Source organism: Microdochium trichocladiopsis (assembly GCF_020744255.1).
Source record: "Microdochium trichocladiopsis strain MPI-CAGE-CH-0230 chromosome Unknown B0I36scaffold_7, whole genome shotgun sequence".
Classification (NCBI taxonomy): Eukaryota; Fungi; Ascomycota; class Sordariomycetes; order Xylariales; family Microdochiaceae; genus Microdochium; species Microdochium trichocladiopsis.
Window position 1 is genome coordinate 1,837,990 of NW_025763550.1, and position 20,516 is coordinate 1,858,505.

Below are 20,516 nucleotides of genomic sequence, written 5' to 3' on the forward strand. Positions count from 1 at the left end.
GTAAATGCCATCTTGCTGAACTTGAATCCTGGCAATACTCAATCGTGCTTCGTATCAGTGCGTCCTCGTTGCGTACTGAACCTTGTGATGGTGCTTGGCCCCAAGCCAGAAGGACAATAGTCAAGTGCACTTGTCGTAGTTTAGAGCACTTATACACAGACCTTTTTATGCGGCATTCTACCACTCCACAACTCGCTAGCGTTTGATCAGATACTCAAATCATGACGACAAACCTTCTTGGTTCCATGCACGCCGCCGCATAAGACTTCCATGATCATCAGCATTGCTCATTGGCTGAGGCAATCTCATGGTCATAGGCACGTACCGGCCTTGCTGTGGTACTCGCAGGCCCCCAATGCACGCAGTCGGGAAATAAAGTCGGAGCAGTGCCAAGGTGCCGTTCGTCGCCTTGTTCGTCTATATGCCGGCCTAATAATGGCGGCGAGTCGCATGACCACTACTTGGATGCATGCGTCCAACGTGGGCGACCATCTCTATTCGCGGAGTTGGCAAGTCCGTCGCGGAGTGTGCCACGTGCTGTCCAGCTCACCCTCCTCATCTCTGCAAAACATCAAACCGGAGCGGAGATGCTTCCGCCGTGCCGACATATTGCCGCAAGGAGCGGAAACGCTGCGTTTGACCTATCACGAAAAAACAGCATTACATGGCAACAACAGAAGCCAACTCGCAGACTTGGAGCTCTCTGAACATTAGCTAGCGCCCCCGGCATGACTCTCTGTTTCGGGGAACTAACCATGGTTCGATTCAGGGACCGGCACCCTGTCTGCGAGACTGGCCACGATGCTCTAAGCCCTCCGTGGGACCCTGACGATTTTTGCTGTGCTGGAGCGCTTGGCTGGCTCGACCTCTGTGGTGTCTATTGCAGGGTCCTGATTGGTGCGCAAAGATGTTCCAGTTTTCGGTCGGGCTGGGAGCTGCCGAACAGTGTCCACCAGATCCACGCAAACCCCCACCTCCTCCGCAATGCCAGGCGAAACCCCCGTGAGGAGCTTGTTCGTGACGCGGGCGCGGGAACCATATTATCCAGCCGAGGGGCTACCGCAGCGGCTCAATCGTAAATCACGAGCGCACAGCTCGACCCTGCATGCTGCTTCATTGGACAGGCTGAATCTGCGCAAGCTTTTGAACCGTGTCCGATCCCGCTGCGCTCGGAGCACGAGCCGTGACGATATAATAGGCGTGAACCCCTCATCCTTTTCTCCTGCCCCCCCTTGGACCCTTCTATCGCCCCTTGACGTTGTCACCTGCAGCTGTCTTTGTGTCTTGCTCCCGTGTCTTCTAAATCACTCTTACCCGAAATCTTGCCAACATGAGTAGCACGCTCGTGCAGCCTACCAAGGCTAACATTGGCGTCTTCACAAACCCGGCGCACGATCTCTGGATCCACGAGGCGACCCCAGCCCTCGAGAGTGTTCAGAAAGGAGACACCCTGAAGCATGGCGAGGTTACTGTTGCCGTCAAGAGCACAGGCATCTGCGGGTATGTATGCTCAAACACGTCGAGGCATGGTCTCGACTTCAGGCCTTGCTAACGTTTCGACACAGGTCGGATGTGCACTTCTGGAAGCATGGCTGCATCGGTCCCATGATTGTCTGCGGCAACCACATCCTCGGGCATGAGTCGGCAGGACAGGTCATTGCTGTGCACCCATCCGTCACTCACCTCAAGGTTGGTGACCGTGTTGCGATCGAGCCCAACGTCATCTGCAACGAGTGCGAGCCCTGCCTGACAGGCCGCTACAACGGTTGTGAGAAAGTCGAGTTCCTCTCTACGCCACCCGTCGATGGTCTCCTGCGCAGATACGTCAACCACCCCGCCGTCTGGTGTCACAAGATTGGAGACATGTCCTACGAGGACGGGTCCATGTTGGAGCCTCTCAGTGTCGCGCTGGCGGGCATTCAGAGGTGTGGGGTCAAGCTCGGCGATCCGGTGCTGATTTGCGGCGCCGGCCCCATTGGCCTCATGACACTGCTCTGCTGCAAGGCGTCTGGAGCTTGCCCGATTGTCATTACTGACATTGATGAGGGCCGTCTCAAGTTTGCCAAGGAGCTTGTGCCCGAGGTTATCACCCACAAGGTCGAGAGACTGAGTGCCGAGGATGGAGCCAAGTCCATTGTGCAGTCCTTCGGCGGCATCGAGCCTGCCGTCGCGATTGAATGCACCGGTGTCGAGAGCAGCCTGGCGGCGGCCATCTGGGCAGTCAAGTTTGGCGGCAAGGTCTTTGTCATTGGCGTCGGCAAGAACGAGCTCAACTTCCCCTTTATGCGCTGCAGCACGCGCGAGGTCGACCTCCAGTTCCAATACCGATACTGCAATACGTGGCCGCGCGCAATCCGGCTGGTGCAGAACGGCGTCATCGACATGAAGAAGCTGGTCACCCATCGATACAAGCTTGAGGACGCGCTCGAAGCGTTCAAGACTGCGGCCGATCCGAAGACGGGAGCGATCAAGGTGCAGATCCAGAGCTTGGACTAAGAAAGCCACAGTGCTGTTGGGGCTGTGGAGCAGGACATATAGAGCTGGAGATGTTGAAGAGGCGTCGATCATTCTTTTGCCACCGCTACGGCGGATTTTTTGGAACATATTGAGTTGGAGTTCTTTGGGTAGGCAGCATCACAGCAATGTGCCCCTGCGACACGAATCCAAACATCATCCCCAAAAGGCGCGTCGAATGCTCCGTGCTAATTGGCTCGAATCTGGACAAGCGAGGGCTTGAGGTCAGTCAGTCGTGTCATTGTGCCGAGCTGGTTTTCGTCGTGAAAAGACACCCGCAAGATGTGAATTGAGCACAGGGGGGCGTCGAAGCAAAGTCATGGATGAGCAGTCGTGATCATGGTTGTTTTCTCTCAGTCAAGGTGTCGTGTGATGTCTGGGTGGTTTTAGAGCTGTAACAGGCCATTTTCACGCACTGTTTGTTGTGTTAGCGTGTTGTTGTTCGTCCCATATTGGTCCGGCAGCTCGAGGATGGGAGCTGGGCAGGGAAGGTGCCTGGGAAAGCGGGCGTCATGGTTGGCCAATGGACAAGTCATTGGTGGGGCGTAGAGGCACGGCCGGGTTTTCCCGCACAGGCTGGCGGTTGTACCTCCCCACTGCCGCTGGCGCGCGAGGTACGTGCCTGTGGCAGGCGTGCGGGTGCCGGCACGCACGGTCGGCGCAGAGCTCCCCAGCACTTGTGCCCCGGCCTCGCCCAGTGAGCTTTTTTTCCCCTTGGCTAAAATCCAGCCCAGCACCACGAGCCACATCGCACGCAGCTGCTCTCAACCTCGACGACACATCTCCAACCACGCCGACGACCACCCCCCATCGCGGCCCATCTCGCTCCTCAATTGGCATCGCATCCTCGACTGCCGCCGCATCGTCCATCCCCCTCGTCCCGGTTCGACTCTTCTCACCTGCAATGTCGTCCATGCTTGCACGGCCCATGCTTCGGCAATCGGGCGCCTTCTCCCGCATGGCCGCCCGCCGCCTCGAGTCCACAACCGCAAAGGCTGCCGAGGGCGCCAAAGAGGCTGCCTCCAAGACCTCCTCGACCGCCCAGGAGGCCGCTTCCAAGGCTTCTGCCGCTGCTCAGGACGCTGCCGCAAAGGCGTCCGCGAGTGCCAAGGACGCTGCTGCCAAGGCCTCTGCCGCCGCCGCTGAGTACACCTCCAAGGCGAGGGAGGGTCTCTCCAAGGTCACCTCTTCCGCTGGCCCGGCCATCACCGGCGCTGCCACAAAGGTTGCCAGCTCGCTGAGCAAGGTTGGTGGTCGTACTGGCCAGACCGTCACCCTTGTTGAGAGTATGTCCTTATCTCACCACAATCATCGTTTTCACGCAAACATCCCAAGTGGCGCAGTCGCTGGGATAGTATCTTTATGTGGGTTTCAATCATGACTAACCGCTCTGTGATTTCCAGAGGCCATCCCCCAGATCGTCTACTACTCCAAGGTTGCCCTTGAGGTTGGCAAGATTGTCTTCCACGGCCAGAAGATGGCTCCTCCGTAAGTCAATCAACCTTCAAGAATTAAGGCTCTGTTATTGACCATGTACTCTACAGGCCCATGTCCACTTTCCAGGCCTACTTCCAGAGCGCCCTCAAGACCGTCCAGAACCCCAGTGCTCTTCTCCAGACTGCGTCCAAGGGCGCCCAGCAGTCCGCGACATTACTACAGCAGGTTCGCAACATCAACCGTAACCAGATCATTGCTGGCGGCGTTATTGCCGCCGAGGTCCTCGGGTTCTTCACTGTTGGCGAGATGATCGGCCGTTTCAAGATTGTTGGCTACCGTGGCGAGTCCGGCGCTGCCCACCACTAAAGCATTACGAACGGGAAATATTTGAAATATGAACTCGGACAACACATCGTATAAGGCTCAGGACATGAAGCAGAGTTGGCAGGCAGGCAAGCAAGCACGGCGGCGCCCGGCTTCTGTATACGAATTAGACGATCGATCACGACTTGGTCGATATGCTCGTGGATAGCACGAACATGGCTGATGCTGGATCTGCGACGACATAGCCAGCGGCAGAGATTTCGACAAGATGCGGTGCGCTGTGTGGTGCCACGACCACGCTGGTCATCGCTGAAACTAATTTTCCTTTGTTCTATAATGTACAATAGCGTCGGTCGGGCCGTTTTGCGCTCTCAGGTTCCACCGTCTGGCTGCATGGGCAAAAGCAAGTGTAGAGGAGAGTTGGAATGTACTGATGGTAGAGGGATTTTGAACACTAAGTCGCGGCCGTCTTCTGAGACACGGCTGGGTTACATGACGCCAAAGGCGAAATACAGCACCGTGTTTCATGCAAGCCTCTACCGGTTGGGCTGCTGTACTGACGATGTGTGATGGCTGTCACTGGTGTGATTCTCCACAGTTATGATCTTCTCTTCATGGCGATGGCATGTCCGTTGTGTCTATATATTGCCCAGCAGCAATGGATCTTTGTGTGACTAACGACCCTGATGAATCCAACCTGGCCTGACTCGGTCTTGCTGTGCGAATGCCAATGTCCTTCGACGATGCCGTGGGAGAAAGCGGACATGGTCTACAGAAACGAAGAGCCCGTGAGCAAGGTCACTGACCTCGCGAGATCATTTCACGCCATGATTTCCGCCTTGTCCCAGCAGGGGGAACATTCAAGTCAAAGCACTGCTTTGTATGCTTCGACAGGAAGATGGTGACATCCCCACGCGTGAGTTACCTCTAGACAGATCCTTATGTATGGCCATGGGTTCTCACGAGATAGCCGACTCCCCTCTCATTATCGAGGCCGCCAAGCACGGTCTACTGCCTCCGGGACTGATACCCGACGTGCAGACCTCTGGAATCTAGATCTGAGGCATGGGGTTTGGCCTCGGTGACGTCGTGACGCTTCACTCTTTGCCCCCCGCCCCTCTCCTCCCCATGCACCTTGACAGCACGCCCATGTACCCTGAGAGGGAGGGAGGCGGAGGCGTGTGCAGGAATCAGTTGACGGCAGTGACAGCCGCCGCGATATTGCAATATGCGGCCAGTCCCTGAGACCCGGTGGCCACACGCATCCTTGCAGACAGACGACGTGTGACCAGACCAGACCAGACCTGCCCCGGCCCGGCCCGGCCGCCGAGCAGACCCAAGCCGTCGCTCGTCTCGACCAGAACCAACAAATGCCCAGCATGAATGATGATAGCGGTACCCACCACCTAAAGCAGCAGTAGTAGCAGCGCGGCTAAACAGCACAGCACATCACACCTTCGAGCAAGAGAGCCAACACCACCTGCGTAATACGCGGCCAGTCCCCGAGGCCATGGAACGTCTCGTGTTGTTCTTGCTTCCTCCGTCACACACGTGCGCCCTCCGTGCTCCCAGCCCGGGGGCGCCCCCACGCGCACGCGGGCCTCCGCCGGCGCCTCCTCCTATGCATGGACGGGGCGTATACACACGCATACACCACACGCACACACGCAGTAATGCACAGTGCCTGTTTTCCCTGGATGATGATGATGATCATGTAAGTACATCGCAACATCCTTGGTCAACATACACACATACACACACACACACACGTGTCCACCGGTCTGCCGGGGGAGGTGTTCTTGTTAACAAAAGCCCGGTCAGCGAGGGAGGGAGGCCTCGCCAAGGCCGGTGACAAGGCATATGGTGCCCAGTACTTGCATTTTCTGAATGCGGTGAGGGCCATGCACACGCCCTCTCTCTTAGGGGGAGGGGGGACTTTATTACATACTTTACTTTTACATGTACATAAGGTACACATACACGTGCAACCAACAGCCCCCGCCTGGCGCTCAGCTGCCCTCGTGCCCGCGTGGTGTAAGAGGCTCCTCGGTAACGCATAGGTAGCTGCTGTTGCAGCAAGATGCCCGAGGTACCTTCTACAAGACGGTGCCCAAGAGTTACCTCCAGTAGGTAAGTACTTTTCCAGAGGCTCCATACCTAGTTACCTAGGTACGAACCTTGGGATGTTTGTTTGCTATCAGTGCAGCAACAAAGAGAGGGCATTCGCGAGCGAGCCCCAGCCGAACCAATCGCAGCCCGGTCTCTGACCGAAAACGGGAAAAAGAAAAAAGCAACAGCCCGCACGCAGGCGAGCGAGGGCGAGCGAGTGACGTTTCTTGTTGGGCGGCCGGCCGGTGTGTGCAGAGCCTCGCAGGATTTTCCTGCGGCTGCCTGCATTTGTACCGTGAACCAGCGAGCACACCCGTGAGGTCGGCGCCATAGTTTTCGTGTAATTTTTTCTTGCCCACCATCCAGTCCACTGCTGGTTGCGAGGAGAAAGTATGGTTTTGGTCGTGGCAAATTGAAATACATCTTGATCTACGGCGCCCTTTTCTTTTGATTTGGTGCGAAGAAACGGACACGTTCACTTGTTGAAGGCTGTGAAGCGCACAGGGTTGGTACATACTGAGTAAAATGCTAGATAGCATTGAGCATGACAATAAGCGGTTTAAATCGCATGAATACAGCAAGCTCGGCGCACAATGGCTAGCGCCTGTGTGAGAGAATGGGTAATGGTTCTCGGGGCTTTTATCATGCCATTTGCCGCTTTCACCAGGTGCAGGAACCAATCGCTTCGACTCCGTAACAAATTACCGGCGACACAAAGCAAAGAAGCCAGAGGCGAATGCAACGAGCTTCGCAAGAGTAATAGCAGCTCCAGGAAAAAGGCACAACAAAACCAAACCACCCAAGCACCAAGTCTTTACTTGGCTTCTGTACGTACAAATATGTTTGTGTGTGGTCGAAAAGAAGACAAGTCCCGGCAAGGAATATCCGGATCATCTCAAACATGCTATGCCGCCACCGAAAAAAGAAAAAAAAAAAGTCAGAGCTCAACTCGTTGCAAGCTCAGAAACGTTCACCTTTTGACCCTCATTCTCCGTTATCCAAAGTTCTTGCCTTTTTTCTTTTTTCTTCTTCTTTCGTAAAACAACCACAGTCCATACATAGCGTACACAAACATCACACATTCCCTTTCTGTGACCACCTTCACTCGACACGTACCGAAACGTGCCACATGCTAGATTTGCCACAAAGATATCATAACCTTTTCCCTGTCATGACGCTTTTCTTTTCCTTCTTCGAGGATGGACGACACCACAGAACAACCCCCTCTCTTTGTCCCTCTTCCAGACCGAGAACAACGCCTCTATGCATCAGCCAACAATAAGAACAACAGCGTGACCCCCCACCCCCCTCTCTCCCTGGCCGGACCCAAGAACAAAGGTCGGGGAAGAACGCCCCTCCCCTTTGACACACGATATATATGCTCTCAGATCCAACACAAGCAGGAGACGAAACAGAGGGGAAGGCCCCGAGGAGGGATGAGAGGGCGGGGGGGGGGGGGGGGGGTGGTCCGCGACCTGATCGCGCGGCCAGTGTGCAGAACCCGTCGAGAACCAACAACAACAACAATAACAACACTCCGAATATCAATAAAGATGGGGGGGTTGGAGGTTGCCTTGATGCCTGACCGTGCTGGGGACAGACGCGCTCGTGATCGCACCGCGCCCAACACCAGAGATGTTGGTCGATGTGTGTGCCATCCCCATTTACTTCACTTCCCTGGGCTCTCTTGGGTATATTTCCCGTCGACATGTGAACGTATGGCCGCCCGGTTGCGGATAGAAAGCGTTTATAAACTGCCCACGTGCTTGCCGGTGGCATCGGTAGTACCGGGTGCGTGAAGGAAAATCGACACTTGGTCCTGCGGACTGGCTCATTCTCGCAACTCAAGGGATTAGAAGACACGGATCTGGTAGACTGCATCAAGACCTACGGGAATTGTGTCCCCGTATCCAAATGTGGATTTATGGAGAAAACAATGCAACCTTTTGGTAACAATACAAGATGCCCGCGCTTTTCCCTCCTTTGCAAGATCCACATCATCCCATGCAATATTGATGGAGTCAAACCAACGTCGCCGAGCGACGTCTTCACATGCGTAGCCCATTCGAGTTTAGGATCATTGATGTTCCACATCAAAGGTGATCTGGAAGCCGGTCCCGCTGCTCACACCCGATCTCCATGGTTGCCCCCAACATTGTTCCACACCAGAAGCGTCCCAGTCAGGACCGCATGACCAAGAGCCCTCGGCCATCCATCACACAGGACTGGCCCCCCTGCTTTCTGCAGTATCCGGTGCCTGGGATAACTGACCGCTTCTTCCTTGGCGCGGCTGTGAAGGACCACCATTCCTATGCAATATATATGCGCTGGAAGTCGTTCCTGCCTTGGTTGCATACAGCATCCCTGCCGCGTGTGTGGCGGTGGCGCATGCTGGCTGACGCAGCCGAAGCTGCCTAGCCACAATTCACCGGCAGAGATGCTCGGAAGTGTTGAACAGTCTGGATGTAAGCTCTGGCCTTTGGAGTGGCTGCTTGTTCATCGGGTTCAGCGGCGGAGATAGGCATGACGGCTAGACCAAATCATATGGTAAGCACGAGCGCGCTCTGGGGCCAGGTCCGAGCCATGGGTGGCTGGAATATGAAGTACAGCTTGGCTGCATCTTCCGTAGCGAGCTTGGCCGCAACAGCGATTGAAGCAATTAGTCCCGATGTCGAACCTGCTACACCGATGCTCGGGGTCTTCGTGCCGTGTAGATATGCCTGGGACGGAAGAGGTTAGCTCTGGCAACGGGAATGTTGACTGAGAGGTCTTACAAGTGACAAAATGTCCGAATTTGACGGTCGCACATCTCCCGCTTCACGTCGGCAATGAGACGCATGACATCGTCATACGAATAGCCATTGTATCTTGTGAAAGGCGCGAGGGTCAGTCCGGCAATGCCCTGATTCATCCCCAGGTTGAACCATCTGCCCAACAACTTCTCATCCTTGTCTGAAGGCCACGTGTTGTACGGGATCCGTATGCACTCGTGGTGGACGTCGGCGAACCCCACTGATTCCATCATTGCCTTGGAAGCTGGGTCCATCTCGATGGGTCGTCCATGATTTATCATTGCACCGCGGAGACCACGGGCCCAGATCCCAAGCTTGGAGTCGGGCGGAAGCTCCCCTTCTTCCAAAAGCGGCATGAAGTCAATTTCGATTTGCTCGAAGATGCCAGTTTCTGGCTTGAGGTGCCTGTGGGAGTGATTTAGTGTCGACCGCTACCTATAGATGACAGATAGCACTTACTGCAGAACCTTCAAGTACAAGGCTGGCCAATCGCTGACGCTGCCCAAGAGCATCTGACCCCGTATCAAGTCCTGAGACCCGCGTCGGAAGTGCTGCCAGGCTTTGTCCTCCTCAAAATCGAGTCGCAGAAATGAGACCCATGGAGGTATCCTGTACAGCGCACGTCGTCAGCAAGGCAATCTGGGAACTGAGGCTTCGTTCGAACTTACATCTTTGGCTGGTGCATGCTTAGATCCAAGCCGACAACCTCAGAATTAGGCCCATAGCGGCTAGAAGCAGTTCCATTAGTGTCATTTTTGGAGGCAAATTAGGCTCGGAGGGCGCGCACTCAGCCATGTCTACTGCCCAGATGCCGGAGCCACAACCCAGGTCAATGATTTTTGGATCTGGGGGCAATGGGTGCTTATGGAGACCTGCGAATGGTGTGGTTCCGTTCCTCGCAAGGGTGATGAGCTTGTGGAAAATGTCAAGTCGGTTGAGCTCGTCCTGCAGTAGATGGGTCAATACTACAACGCAGTGAGAATATGCGCCGAGGGCAGGACATGATGACGCACCGAGTCGCAAGGAAACAAGTATTGAAACGGCTTAAAGTCGGTGTAACAACGGCCGTTCTCAATCAAGTAAGGTGCTCGTGTCCCGTCAGGCAACAAGGGCTGTGCAATGTTCCGTCTTTCATATGACTGATGGATTAGCTTTTAAGCTCCACAGGTCCCAAAGGTGCAGAGTCGCGGATGACTTACGGCTGGAAGCCATCCCATGTGCCATTGTGCGCCATGACTTGTGCGTCGAGCCTCTGGTTGAGGGAGCTTCACAAGCTGGGCAATGGCTGGCCGACGACTTGAGCCCTCCACCGGCAGATGGAGTTGGGGGGGGGGGGGAGGAGGAATTAGTGTGATAGAAGTTGAAAAGGAGCTTATACGCAGCTAGTCGTCCGCGACGGCAGGTGGCGTACGCCGTCTGCCACGGTCCGAAGCCGCAGGGCTGAGCAAGGGGCAAGATCTAGCGTTGTGCAATGGATGTGACCAGTTGCCGAACCCCCAAGATCAAGGCCCGGCGCACAGAAGCTGCCTCGGGAGTCTGGTGGGAGCAGACGATGGCTCCGGCTCGGTTTGAGGGAGGCGAGCGGGCGTAAAGACTGACCAGACTCGCGCTTGGCGCACGGAATAAATCCCTAGAAGCTCTAGTGGGGGACTGCAGCTCTGGCGCGTCTAGTGTCTGGGATGCGACACGTCACATCAGACAGCAGAGGCAGCTGTCAGCAGTGTCGCGGACGTGGAAGGCGGCGATGATGAGGCCGAGGACGGCACGGTATGTGCAGGCGAGTGAGTGGACGCGATGAGACCTTGCTTGGGATGGACGGCAGAGTGGAAGCTTGTGGGCGGTGGACTATAAGCGCATATTTGTAGTGCGGCCGGGCAGCAACGGCTGGTCATTGAGGTCGATGGGCAGTGGCCCGTTGGCTGGAAAGAACAGTGACGAGCCTCTGCAGAAATGTTGGCTCCTGGAGAAGGGGTTGAGAGAGAGATGGGCGTGCGCGGAGGCAGCAGAGCAAAAGGAAGAGGACGGGCAACGACAGGAACAACAAAAAAACACAAGGGACTGGACCAGGAGCGGCCGACGTCTGGTGTGGTGGTGGCTGTCTGTCTGTCGTCGCTCACGCTGGCTTGGCCCTGGGCGGCGGCAGCAGCAGGGCTGGGCAAGGGCAGGGCTGGGCTGGGCAGGGCAGGCACGACGTACGGCGCCGTGTGGCCGCGGGAGAGAGTTTGGCTCTTTGGCTGCTTGCTCACTTGGGTGCGTCGTCTTCCAGCAGCGCGCAAAGACTGGACGGGGTGCTTTAGCTCTGTCTGTCCGCGTGCCTGAGCTGCTTCGAGCAAAGTGCGGAACGGCTCAGGGTGGGGGAGGGAGGGGAGGGCAGCACCAGGGCGGGCTCCACAGCGGCGGCCCGTGGCGTGGATTACCTTAAAATGCTGCCAACAACGGGCCCCCTGCCTGCAAGTGCCTGCGCCGTGGCCCTCGCAGCCCACAAATGCAGAACCCTGCACCACCGCCCTCACCCGACGGCGGCGGCGGCAGCCGCTGTGCTGCTCCTGGTGCTGCTCCTGGCGCTGCGCGTGCCTCTCGCGTGCTGCCCGCCCGCTGGCTACGTACGCTTACGCTTATGGTAGCTGGCTGTAGGGCTCAGCCAACCGCGTGCATGATGCGCCAGGCCTATGAGCTGGACACCTTCCAGCCTTGGGAACGAACCATGGCCCTGGCGCCCTACCATGGTAGTCTCGAGGACAACACAATATAGATACGTAGTAGATAGCTCATGTACGCCAACGTAGAGAGAAGCCCCCCCAGGCGATACCACGAGGCCCTTGTCCGCCGCGGCACTACGAGGCCCTGGTTCGTTGTGCGCGCCAGGTGTAGGTTGTAGGACTTGCCAACACCCTGTCCAGGCCACGCCAGGCGCGCGCGTCGGCGAATCTTGAATCCCTACTGCCTTTGGCAGGCTCGTTCCGTTCCCGTCATGGCGGAGTCCTCCAAGTCGTTCTTTGGCTGCCCCGGCGGCTCTCCGTGTGTCGCGATCGCGAACACAGTGCGGGGCCTGGCCTGGCCTGTCGCGACGCAACCCCCAATCCGAAACATGGCCTCTCCACAGGGCGGCCAGCTCTCGGCACTGTGCTGCCGGATTCCCAACGGCCGTGGAATTCCTCATCTTGTCTTTCCTCGTGGACACACCTGGGCAACTCCCGAGTGCACACGTCAAACGGCACAGGACAAGAAGCGCCAAGGCCGAGTGTGATTCCTGACTTTTTCTTGAAAGGTGCATCCGAGCTGGGACGTTGCCTGCTGCGTGCGCCGGATTACGTCGTCTGATTCAGTGGACCCGAATCGCATGGTCTGGCTTGGCCACGACCATTGCTCATCTCGCCGCGACAGGCTCTCTTCATCGCCTTGCTTACTCTCTCTTGCTCCCTCCGATCACACCCCCGGCGCACGACACCACTTTGGGAGCCGCTATGCGAGGCTGCCCCGGTGCGCGACCAGAAATTCCAGTCTAGGGTCAGCCAACAACGTGCCCGTGCCAGCCCTCCCCTGCCTCGGACAAGCAGTCGTGGCCCTCGCCCTGTGACCGCGTCCTCGCTCTCATGGAGCGTTGAATCCGGCAAGAGCAGATGTCATCACGCATCGATCTCTCAACGTGCCAGCAGACAACCACTCGCCCGCCTTCCACGTCCGGTTCGTCGCGTGGCCAGTTGGCTGGCCGGTCAGCATGGTCGTCTCGACAACCCTTGTGTCACAGGAGCTCTTCCAGCGAACAGCAATATTATTGCTGGCCGGTGTTCGACAGACCGCCCCCTTCAGTCTCACTATTGTAGCCCGGACGACTGGGGCCTATGCTGATCTTAAACCAGCGGGATGCACCAACAGCACGTTTGAGATGCATGTTGGTCCATGCAGCTCTTTCAACGTCGTCCCTGACGATCCCTGTGCTGGTCGAGCTTTCATGCTCAAGCCCCGCACACGGCTGTTTCTACACCCACACACACTCTAACCACTATGCGTGCCACGCAGGAGCCCAGCACTGGGCCAGAATGAGATGCAGCCTCGTTCGAATTCGTACCAGTCAGTGGCGCAGTCTCGAAGGTCCAGCCAGTCTCGGCGTGGACTGGTTCCTGTGCAATCGAGAACAAGGATTATATCTCTGCGGTCTTTGTGATGGCGTGACCTGACAATACCTTACTTAGTACTGATACATCTGTCGATGACTGCACGCACAGGACGGTGCCCACATGCACGGCTTGATCCTCAGCGCCTCAGATTCGTGCTGGTGAGATGGTCGCAGCTGTCGTGGCCAAGCGCGAATAGCATGGAAGGAGGCGTGGCAGCCAGCTTCCATGGTTCGGATAGAACATCGACGAACCCCATCAAGCGCGGAGTGATGTTGTTCCAGTCTGCAAGGGATAAACAACGAGCCATGTCCAAAGCAACAAGACGCCGGTTGGCACAACGTGGCCAGTGACTGAAAACAAACATCGTTGGGGGGCAATGCTGTCTGGCGAGGCACTGGGTAAACAAAGCCAAGGCAATGACACGACTGTTAGGCCGCACGAGCTTGTTACAGTTGGCCAGATACTCCGACCATGACAGCACACATGCTCTGCTGTCGTTGCATATGCACAACCACCCCTGCATCAAGGGCCGAAGAGAAAGTGTCCCGAGAGGAGACCAACTTCTACCATGAAGAACAGGCCGGGATCTTTCTCGCCAAAGTCCCATCGGCACACAGACCGATCTGTGTGCCAGCCCGACGAGCTTTGCGACAAGTCGTTTTCGGAAACAGGACTGGCCATTAGGGACTAGCACAATTACGGGGCTTCATCCGACTCGAGCACTTCTTCCGTCATGCGTCACATGGTCGAAGTCTTCCTGCATTACTGCGATGATGTCGCCTTTGCGAGGCGCTCTTCGAATGCGAATGGTGTGTTGCTGACCAAACGAGCTGCGTACAGCAGCATGGCGGCGATGTGCTTCCGAAACGGGTGCCGTGCTTCATCAGTTCGACCTCGCGACAGCAGTAGCTGACCTTGAGCACAACCCCGGCTCCTGGAAGGAACTTACATTCCCCCACATCCGGTCAGCCTTCCACCTCGGGGGTTTGTGAACCGACAGGCTGGGTCGCCAAGACGCCTGTAGAGTTTCACCCGACAGTACCCAGTCCACACACAGATTTGGGACGGGTCTCTAGCGCATGCTTCTAGTTTGACAGCACCACTGTGGTTGGTGGACCACAACCCCGTCGCTCTATCTGAGGAGAGACTTTAATACACTCCTCGCTCGAACTCAGTCTGAGACTCTACAACTGCAAGGCGCGCCGGATGTCTCATGCTTCGGCTTGGGACGTGACGTGCCATTGCGCTGCGCCACGAGCGGTTGTCTCTGCCGCCATTCGTCAACACAGCAGGTCGCCAAGTCTGCCAGCCGGAAATCTGCGAATAGGGTACGTCTCCGGCTTCCTGCTCGACATGCATGGCAGACCATTGTCGCCGTGGAAAGGCACTTTATCAAGTAGTCACACTGTGTCCTGAATCTTCGTCACGCGCGCCTGGCGCCACCCCTATAGAGCTCCACCCTCGTCACACACACACGCTGAGGTTGTGTCGCACAGCGCTTCTCGGCACAGAAGTTCAGGTCGCGAAAAGCAGCGCCGTGCGCCGGTTGATCCGACAAGGGCCTCTTGTCGTTGTACCAACCAAAACTGCTCAAAGGTGACATCTGTCATGAAAACACCAGCGTATGTCGCAAAGGGTTGATCACAAGCCGGCACTGGACGCCCTCTTGTTTGACTACTACAGTGCGACAGCGACTTCGCCGCCCCTCCTTGAACCCACACCTTCAAGAACGGCACATTACGGGGGCGCGTTTGTGCGACTTGGCCCTCGGTCCAAGTACTGCAGATAGAGACCGGCCGGCATATGGGTTGCCAGGAACTAATGGATGATCCTTGTGTGGAACCCAGACGCGAGCACCCTACAGGCTACGGAAGACAACCCTCCATCACGATTGTGCACACGGCGGATTGGCCAGAGTGCCAACAAGAGCACCAAGCAGGTGCTTGTGGTGTGGCAGACTCGACGCTACGGTGCCTTGCGGGACAGGGTTCGGGCATAATCCCAACCAGGTCCAGACAGTCGGTAGCCAATCAGAATGCCCAGAGCAAGACAATCAACGAATCAGCGCCCAGAACGAGTGCCCGTCATTTTACAGCCCGAGACTCCCCTGGTAGCGATTTTCAGCTCGTTTAGTTCTCCATATTTTCCTTCGATGTTCAAGTGCGTCCTCGAGTTTCACGTGGTCGCGCTGGCCCTTGAGGGTCCTGCTCCCTGATAGAACAGGAACAGTGCGAGAGGAACTGGCGTGATGGGCATCATCCAGCCTGCTTGAGAGATTATCGGCAAGTATGATCCGATGACTTCATTTGGGCTCTTGGTGGTGTCTCCAAGTGCGATGAGTCTGCCAGTAGTACTCCACCCTCGCCCTCCCGTTTTACGAGACCATGACGAACGCTTGTCCGCATCGGCCAAACGACCTACTGGGCTGAGGGGCCACATCCATCTTTGTCCTACTCCAGGCTCGGCTTTCTGGCCAGAATCCGTGCTCCCACAACATTCCAGCCATGAGAGATGGCGCAGTCTCGGATCGCCCAGTGTTCTTTGCTGTCATGCAATTTACCCGCACTCCGCTACAGATGAGCCACAGGGTTGCGGAGCCCCGCGAGTGGGCCGAGACGTATCAGAGCTGGAATGTTTGCGGCATGGCTGCAGCTCACTCCCTGATAAGGGTTGCCGATGATTTGACCAAGGACCCAAGCATGATGCAGAATCCCAAGGACACGGAACCGGTAATCTTGGGTGGCTGGTTTCTGCGCCAGGGGGGGAGGGGGTTCGGTCAGATGTACGCAGTAAGCGATACGGATTCCTGACGAGGAGTAAGGGGGCCCTGCCTGCCTGCGGCGCAAAACAGACCAGGGCCTCGATTTCTAGATTGACCTATGCCAGACTTGGCCGGCTTTTTTCTGGGTCTGGATCCAGAAAAGGCCGGCTTTGCGTTTCCAATTGCGAGATATGTCCAGCGCCACTGGCCCGAGCTGTTGGAGAGCGAACAAGGGGGTTCCCGCTGACCCTGGGAGCATTCCTTTCACTCCACAAAGGTTCCAATCCTCCTCAAGCTTGGTGGTCATGGCGACTCGACCGAGGCGTGCAGAAGGGAATGGATTCCCTGGCCACTCTCTGCGCGTGCTGCATGATGATGGCCTTGTGATCATGTGGTAGCCCTCGCATGGGTCAAGAATGGCCCGGTACTATGTAAGCAGAACGCTCAAAGGACTCGTGAGTTGGCACGGGTTTGAGCACCGAGATGAATATTCCCGTAGGAACCTCTCTCCACGCAACACGTAAGCGGCCGGCTGTGCCACTGCTAGAGTCGCGTGGCTGCGGCGGCCAAAGTGTTCACCGCTCATCCAATACCGGAAGCGTGGGCACGGCACGGGATGCATTGCTCATGCCTCTGTAGCCAGTTTGCGACTGCAGAACTGTCCGGCTAACCCATGAGCTCGCAAAGATGCACCTGATCCTAGCCAGCACTGACAGGACAGGGCAGCAGACCGTCACACCGACGGGACACAGCATTGAGCGAAATGACACAGAAATGAAATAGATTCGGGCTATTATGACAAAACCTTCCCACAATGCCCTGCCATGCCATCTTGTCTCGGTCCCTGACGTCTTCAGGCGCGTTCAGTCGCTCGCACGAAACTATTCCAAGTCATGCGTCGCTCGCTCTTTCAGCACATCGGCCTGTTTGATTGACCCAAGATTTGTCCCCAAGACTTCTTTGCTGGGCAGAGGCTATATCCCGTTGTAATACGACTGCGTGACTCGCTGGATACCTTATACTTTTATGTGCCCCTCTTGGCCGCAGCGGCCGAGCCGGCCTGCAGCGTGCGCCCGATGCTTGAACTGCTCAGTAATGCACAAACACACACACACGGGATAGCTACCATCATCACGACTCTGGGTACTTTGGTTGACAGGCTGGCACAGCGAGACGCATAGCGTTTGATATCTACCCAGGTACTCTTGTGTAGATTCTGGGCCCGTCCGTCGTGTAATAGCTTTTTTCTGGACTTTTTTTTTTCTTCTTCCTCACCGTTAAAGTAATAAACCAGGCAATGACCCCAGAAGTCAGGAAATATGTCCAGAGCTCAAGAGATGTAACAATTCCACAATATTACACACACAAAAGAAAAAAAATCCCGTACAATGCCCTCGGTCCATATCCAAAGGCGCCCGCGAGACTTCGATCCGTTGTCTTTGTGGTGGTGACGCAACCCCGAAGATGTGGATTTCCTTTTGGGTCCACCCCTTCCCTTCACTATACCTCTTGATCGAAAATGTCCCTGCAGTTTGGAAACCGCAGGTGGGCAGGCAGGGAGACAGGTGAATGGCCGGAGTTGCTCACAAGCAAGGCCTCTCTCTCTCTCTCTCTTCCCCGACAGCAGATCAGTCATCATGCACTACACACGCTTTTGCGCACCCTCTAATTTCCACCTCAAAAACAGAAAAAAAGTCGACATGTTCCCATTACGAGGAGTCCTCCTCCTCCTCCTCGGTATGGTACGGGGTGCCCAACGGGATCATGTGGCAGGCAAGTCGTTAGGACAAAAAAAAAAAAAAAGAACCGGCGGTGCGTAATTCGAGTTATTAGTGGTTTACCTGTGATACATTCTCACAGAGAGAAAAGTAACTTCATATAAGCTCATGAATGACTACGAATTTTATCATCACATGTTACCGAGGGGCCAGCATTTTTTCGTAACGACTTGTGACATTGCGTTGAACATTTGGTATCTTGAACTGTAATAATTCGCACCTCAACGAGACCCGCGCCCCATTTGTGTGGTTGAGTTGCAATTGCTTTAAACGCAACCTGCTTCCACTGCCCTTTCATCCTGGAGGAGTGTGTGTGAAATCAATGCGCCATCTCAAAAGAGGGGGAAGGAGTCTTGCTCAGCCCCCCAAATCTACACATTCCCTGCAGAGTCAAATAATCTGCTTCCGATCTAATTTGCTAGTCGAGCCGAGATGGGCCGTGCTATCTGCAAACGCAAGACGGCATCAGCCTCCTCGCATGGACAATTTCCCATGCAGAAGTCGGCAGGCTGGTATCGTTTGTAGTTTTGGTGCGCAGGCTAGGACTGCCTTCAAGAGTGAAAACGTGAAGTGGGATGCATCCGAGCAATGCTTGAGGACACGATTGAACAAAAGACTGGCCACGTTGCCCTTGAACGCTGCTGCCGTTGCTGTTGAGTGCCAGCTCAACCTTTTCTGCAAAAGTGAGCAACAAGGTGAAAGCAGGCTGTGGTAAGATTGGAACTTGTAGGTCAATGACGACCGTGGGGCGGTCGTTATCGCCGCCATGATGCCAAAACCGCTTTCAAGTCATGTCCTACCTCCATCGCATCACTGCTCTACCACTCGTATTCGCCCGTAGCCTTGTGGAAGACGTAGTCTTTTCCGTTTATGCTGAGGACGCCGTCCTTGAGCACACACTTCCTGTAATGGTTGTCAGCCTACACATCTTGCACGCCGGAAACATACTGCTCGAGAACTTACCACTTGTTCTTGACACGCTGCACCTTGTCATACATGCAAAGCATGATCTGACCGCCATCCTCGTCCTCGTCATCATCATCGAGGTTGTCGTCGGGATCGTCGAGGTCCGAGTTGATGGCGTCCTCGTCCTCTTCTTCATCTTTGAGGTCGTCGTCGTCGTCCGCGCCGTCGTATTGCGAAGGCCCCATCATGGCCGCCATAGGCTCTCGAGGCTGAGACGACTTGCCCACTTCCTTGGTCCGCTTCAGAGGCACCATGAAACCACCCCCTTCCATGGCTTTAGCACGAGCCGAGATCTGAGCGTGGAGCAAACTGTCAATCTCCAGTCGGCCCATCTCCCGCTGCTGCCCGGACGCAGTCTGATACATCAGGATTCCACTGATGCCTTCCGAGTCATCAGCACCGTCCATTTGCGAATGCGGATGCTGTTGTGTGCCATTGCCCGGATATTGGTTTGTTTGCGGCATAGGGATGCCGGGTCTCTGCTGGCCCGGAGCTCCATTGCTGCCGCTGGCTGTGAAGGAACCCTTCAGCTTCTCAATCGAGCCGGCCGCACGCTCGCCGTACTGGTTCTGCAGTTGATCAATGACGCGCTGCTGGGCTACAGTGTTGCCGTCCCCAAAGTTTGCCATACCGGCGTTGTCCATACCAGGTTCCATCTTGACGCCGGGCTCTGGCTTGTACTGAGCCGTAGTCTGTGCCATGCCCGGCATGGGGAGCCCAGAGGACGCGGCAGAGCCGTTGGATGGTGGGTAGATGGCTCCGTTGGGATCTACACCAGCAGCAGAAGTCGCAGCTGACTGCATAGGCGCGGATGATTGAGGTACCGCGCTCGGTGCCGGAGCCGGAGGATCTGGTTTAGGGTCCCACGGGAACACAGCAAGTTGCTGTTGACTCAGCTTCTTTTGCCATCCCTAGAGCACTTGTCAGTAGTGCTTCCCGATAGACTTATACGTTTGACTTGGTCAAGGTAGACATGTATATCAGATGAGAATGGGTTGTAGCATGCGACAATGCGGGCGAGTACGATGCAGTTTGTCCTGGGGAAATATCGCCACCCTGAAGCAATGCAGCACACGGCAGATCTCTCTGCGCAATGGACGCCCAGCACGGGCTGTTGCCAATGCAGCAGTTGCACGTGATGCCGTGACATGCTGTGACAGGGCAATGCTTGGACGTGGTGGAGGACGCCAATCAAAAGCGGGCTGGCCTGGTGGGTGACTCATGGGGTGCTGCCAGCAGTGGCGAAAGGCATAAAAAGCCCTCCTCAAATACTGGCGGCCCGCTCCCCAGCACCCCCTCCCGAAAACCATCGCCCCTCTGCTGACTAGAGAATCCGACCTGATTGCGCCACTGGACAATCGCCCGCCGGCGACAGCAGCGTCGCAGGCACAGGACTGGGGACGGCGACAGTACTACTGTCACCTTTTCCAAGCAGCAGTCCGACTGCCGCGTGCTTTTGAGCCCTGGACGAATGCGCGGCAGTGTCCAGTTGCCGCCAAAAAATAAAGTACAGGAATGCGAGGGAGGCAACAGAAGCGCAAGCTCGCTCACCTTCTTCAATTCTTCCAGGACGCCTTCGTCGATGCCGCCCTCCTCGAAGTCGACGCGTGACGAGTCGATGACATCCTGAATGATCTGCTGGTAGACCGACCCGACCTGGTTGTTCGACATGGTTCAGGACGGGCTTGTGTGCTGATTGACGATGCTCCTCCTGGTA

The 20,516-nt window shown here is 56.1% G+C and overlaps 7 protein-coding genes across 7 annotated transcripts; 3 read left to right on the plus strand and 4 right to left on the minus strand.

Annotated features, from left to right (window-relative positions):
- Positions 1-1,330: 1,330 nt before the first annotated feature.
- Positions 1,331-4,317, plus strand: B0I36DRAFT_375464 (uncharacterized protein; the record flags this gene model as incomplete). The annotated part of the gene is made up of 6 exons (XM_046160370.1): positions 1,331-1,500; positions 1,566-1,689; positions 1,855-2,472; positions 3,509-3,800; positions 3,918-4,002; positions 4,092-4,317. 6 exons carry the CDS (start codon positions 1,331-1,333, stop codon positions 4,315-4,317), a joined length of 1,515 nt encoding a protein of 504 aa, XP_046010544.1.
- Positions 4,318-6,671: 2,354 nt separating this feature from the next.
- On the plus strand, positions 6,672-7,834 carry B0I36DRAFT_327809 (uncharacterized protein). The gene has a single exon (XM_046154516.1). It carries the CDS (start codon positions 6,978-6,980, stop codon positions 7,422-7,424), a length of 447 nt encoding a protein of 148 aa, XP_046010545.1. The 5' UTR covers positions 6,672-6,977; the 3' UTR covers positions 7,425-7,834.
- B0I36DRAFT_142875 (uncharacterized protein) lies at positions 7,481-8,394 on the minus strand. The gene has a single exon (XM_046148397.1). It carries the CDS (start codon positions 8,263-8,265, stop codon positions 7,537-7,539), a length of 729 nt encoding a protein of 242 aa, XP_046010546.1. The 5' UTR covers positions 8,266-8,394; the 3' UTR covers positions 7,481-7,536.
- Positions 8,395-8,933: 539 nt separating this feature from the next.
- B0I36DRAFT_142873 (S-adenosyl-L-methionine-dependent methyltransferase) lies at positions 8,934-10,631 on the minus strand. Its single transcript, XM_046148396.1, has 7 exons — positions 10,376-10,631; positions 10,190-10,288; positions 9,964-10,121; positions 9,845-9,904; positions 9,636-9,785; positions 9,159-9,581; positions 8,934-9,104 (listed from the first exon to the last, which is right to left on the minus strand). The coding sequence occupies exons 1-7, from the start codon at positions 10,391-10,393 to the stop codon at positions 9,065-9,067; spliced, it is 948 nt and encodes a 315-aa protein (XP_046010547.1). The 5' UTR covers positions 10,394-10,631; the 3' UTR covers positions 8,934-9,064.
- A 2,648-nt stretch (positions 10,632-13,279) lies between these two features.
- On the minus strand, positions 13,280-13,980 carry B0I36DRAFT_327817 (uncharacterized protein). The gene has a single exon (XM_046154517.1). It carries the CDS (start codon positions 13,899-13,901, stop codon positions 13,431-13,433), a length of 471 nt encoding a protein of 156 aa, XP_046010548.1. The 5' UTR covers positions 13,902-13,980; the 3' UTR covers positions 13,280-13,430.
- Positions 13,981-15,574: 1,594 nt separating this feature from the next.
- B0I36DRAFT_327818 (uncharacterized protein) lies at positions 15,575-16,082 on the plus strand. The gene has a single exon (XM_046154518.1). It carries the CDS (start codon positions 15,591-15,593, stop codon positions 15,972-15,974), a length of 384 nt encoding a protein of 127 aa, XP_046010549.1. The 5' UTR covers positions 15,575-15,590; the 3' UTR covers positions 15,975-16,082.
- A 2,295-nt stretch (positions 16,083-18,377) lies between these two features.
- On the minus strand, positions 18,378-19,643 carry B0I36DRAFT_142943 (transcription factor IIA, alpha/beta subunit). The gene is made up of 2 exons (XM_046148398.1): positions 18,797-19,643; positions 18,378-18,736 (listed from the first exon to the last, which is right to left on the minus strand). Exons 1-2 carry the CDS (start codon positions 19,600-19,602, stop codon positions 18,652-18,654), a joined length of 891 nt encoding a protein of 296 aa, XP_046010550.1. The 5' UTR covers positions 19,603-19,643; the 3' UTR covers positions 18,378-18,651.
- Between the last annotated feature and the right edge of the window lie 873 nt (positions 19,644-20,516).

Bases quoted from the DNA above. Each gene is read 5' to 3' on its own strand.
- B0I36DRAFT_327818 (XM_046154518.1), top strand. From the start codon at position 15,591: ATGACTTCATTTGGGCTCTTGGTGGTGTCTCCAAGTGCGATGAGTCTG.
- B0I36DRAFT_142875 (XM_046148397.1), bottom strand. From the start codon at position 8,265: ATGCAGTCTACCAGATCCGTGTCTTCTAATCCCTTGAGTTGCGAGAAT.
- B0I36DRAFT_327817 (XM_046154517.1), bottom strand. From the start codon at position 13,901: ATGGGACTTTGGCGAGAAAGATCCCGGCCTGTTCTTCATGGTAGAAGT.
- B0I36DRAFT_327809 (XM_046154516.1), top strand. From the start codon at position 6,978: ATGGCTAGCGCCTGTGTGAGAGAATGGGTAATGGTTCTCGGGGCTTTT.
- B0I36DRAFT_142873 (XM_046148396.1), bottom strand. The intron at 9,786-9,844 runs GTAAGTTCGAAC...TGCGCTGTACAG, and splicing joins AGCATGCACCAGCCAAAGAT to GATACCTCCATGGGTCTCAT. The intron at 9,582-9,635 runs GTAAGTGCTATC...TCACTCCCACAG, and splicing joins TTGTACTTGAAGGTTCTGCA to GCACCTCAAGCCAGAAACTG.
- B0I36DRAFT_142943 (XM_046148398.1), bottom strand. From the start codon at position 19,602: ATGCAGTCAGCTGCGACTTCTGCTGCTGGTGTAGATCCCAACGGAGCC. The intron at 18,737-18,796 runs GTAAGTTCTCGA...CAACCATTACAG, and splicing joins CAGCGTGTCAAGAACAAGTG to GAAGTGTGTGCTCAAGGACG.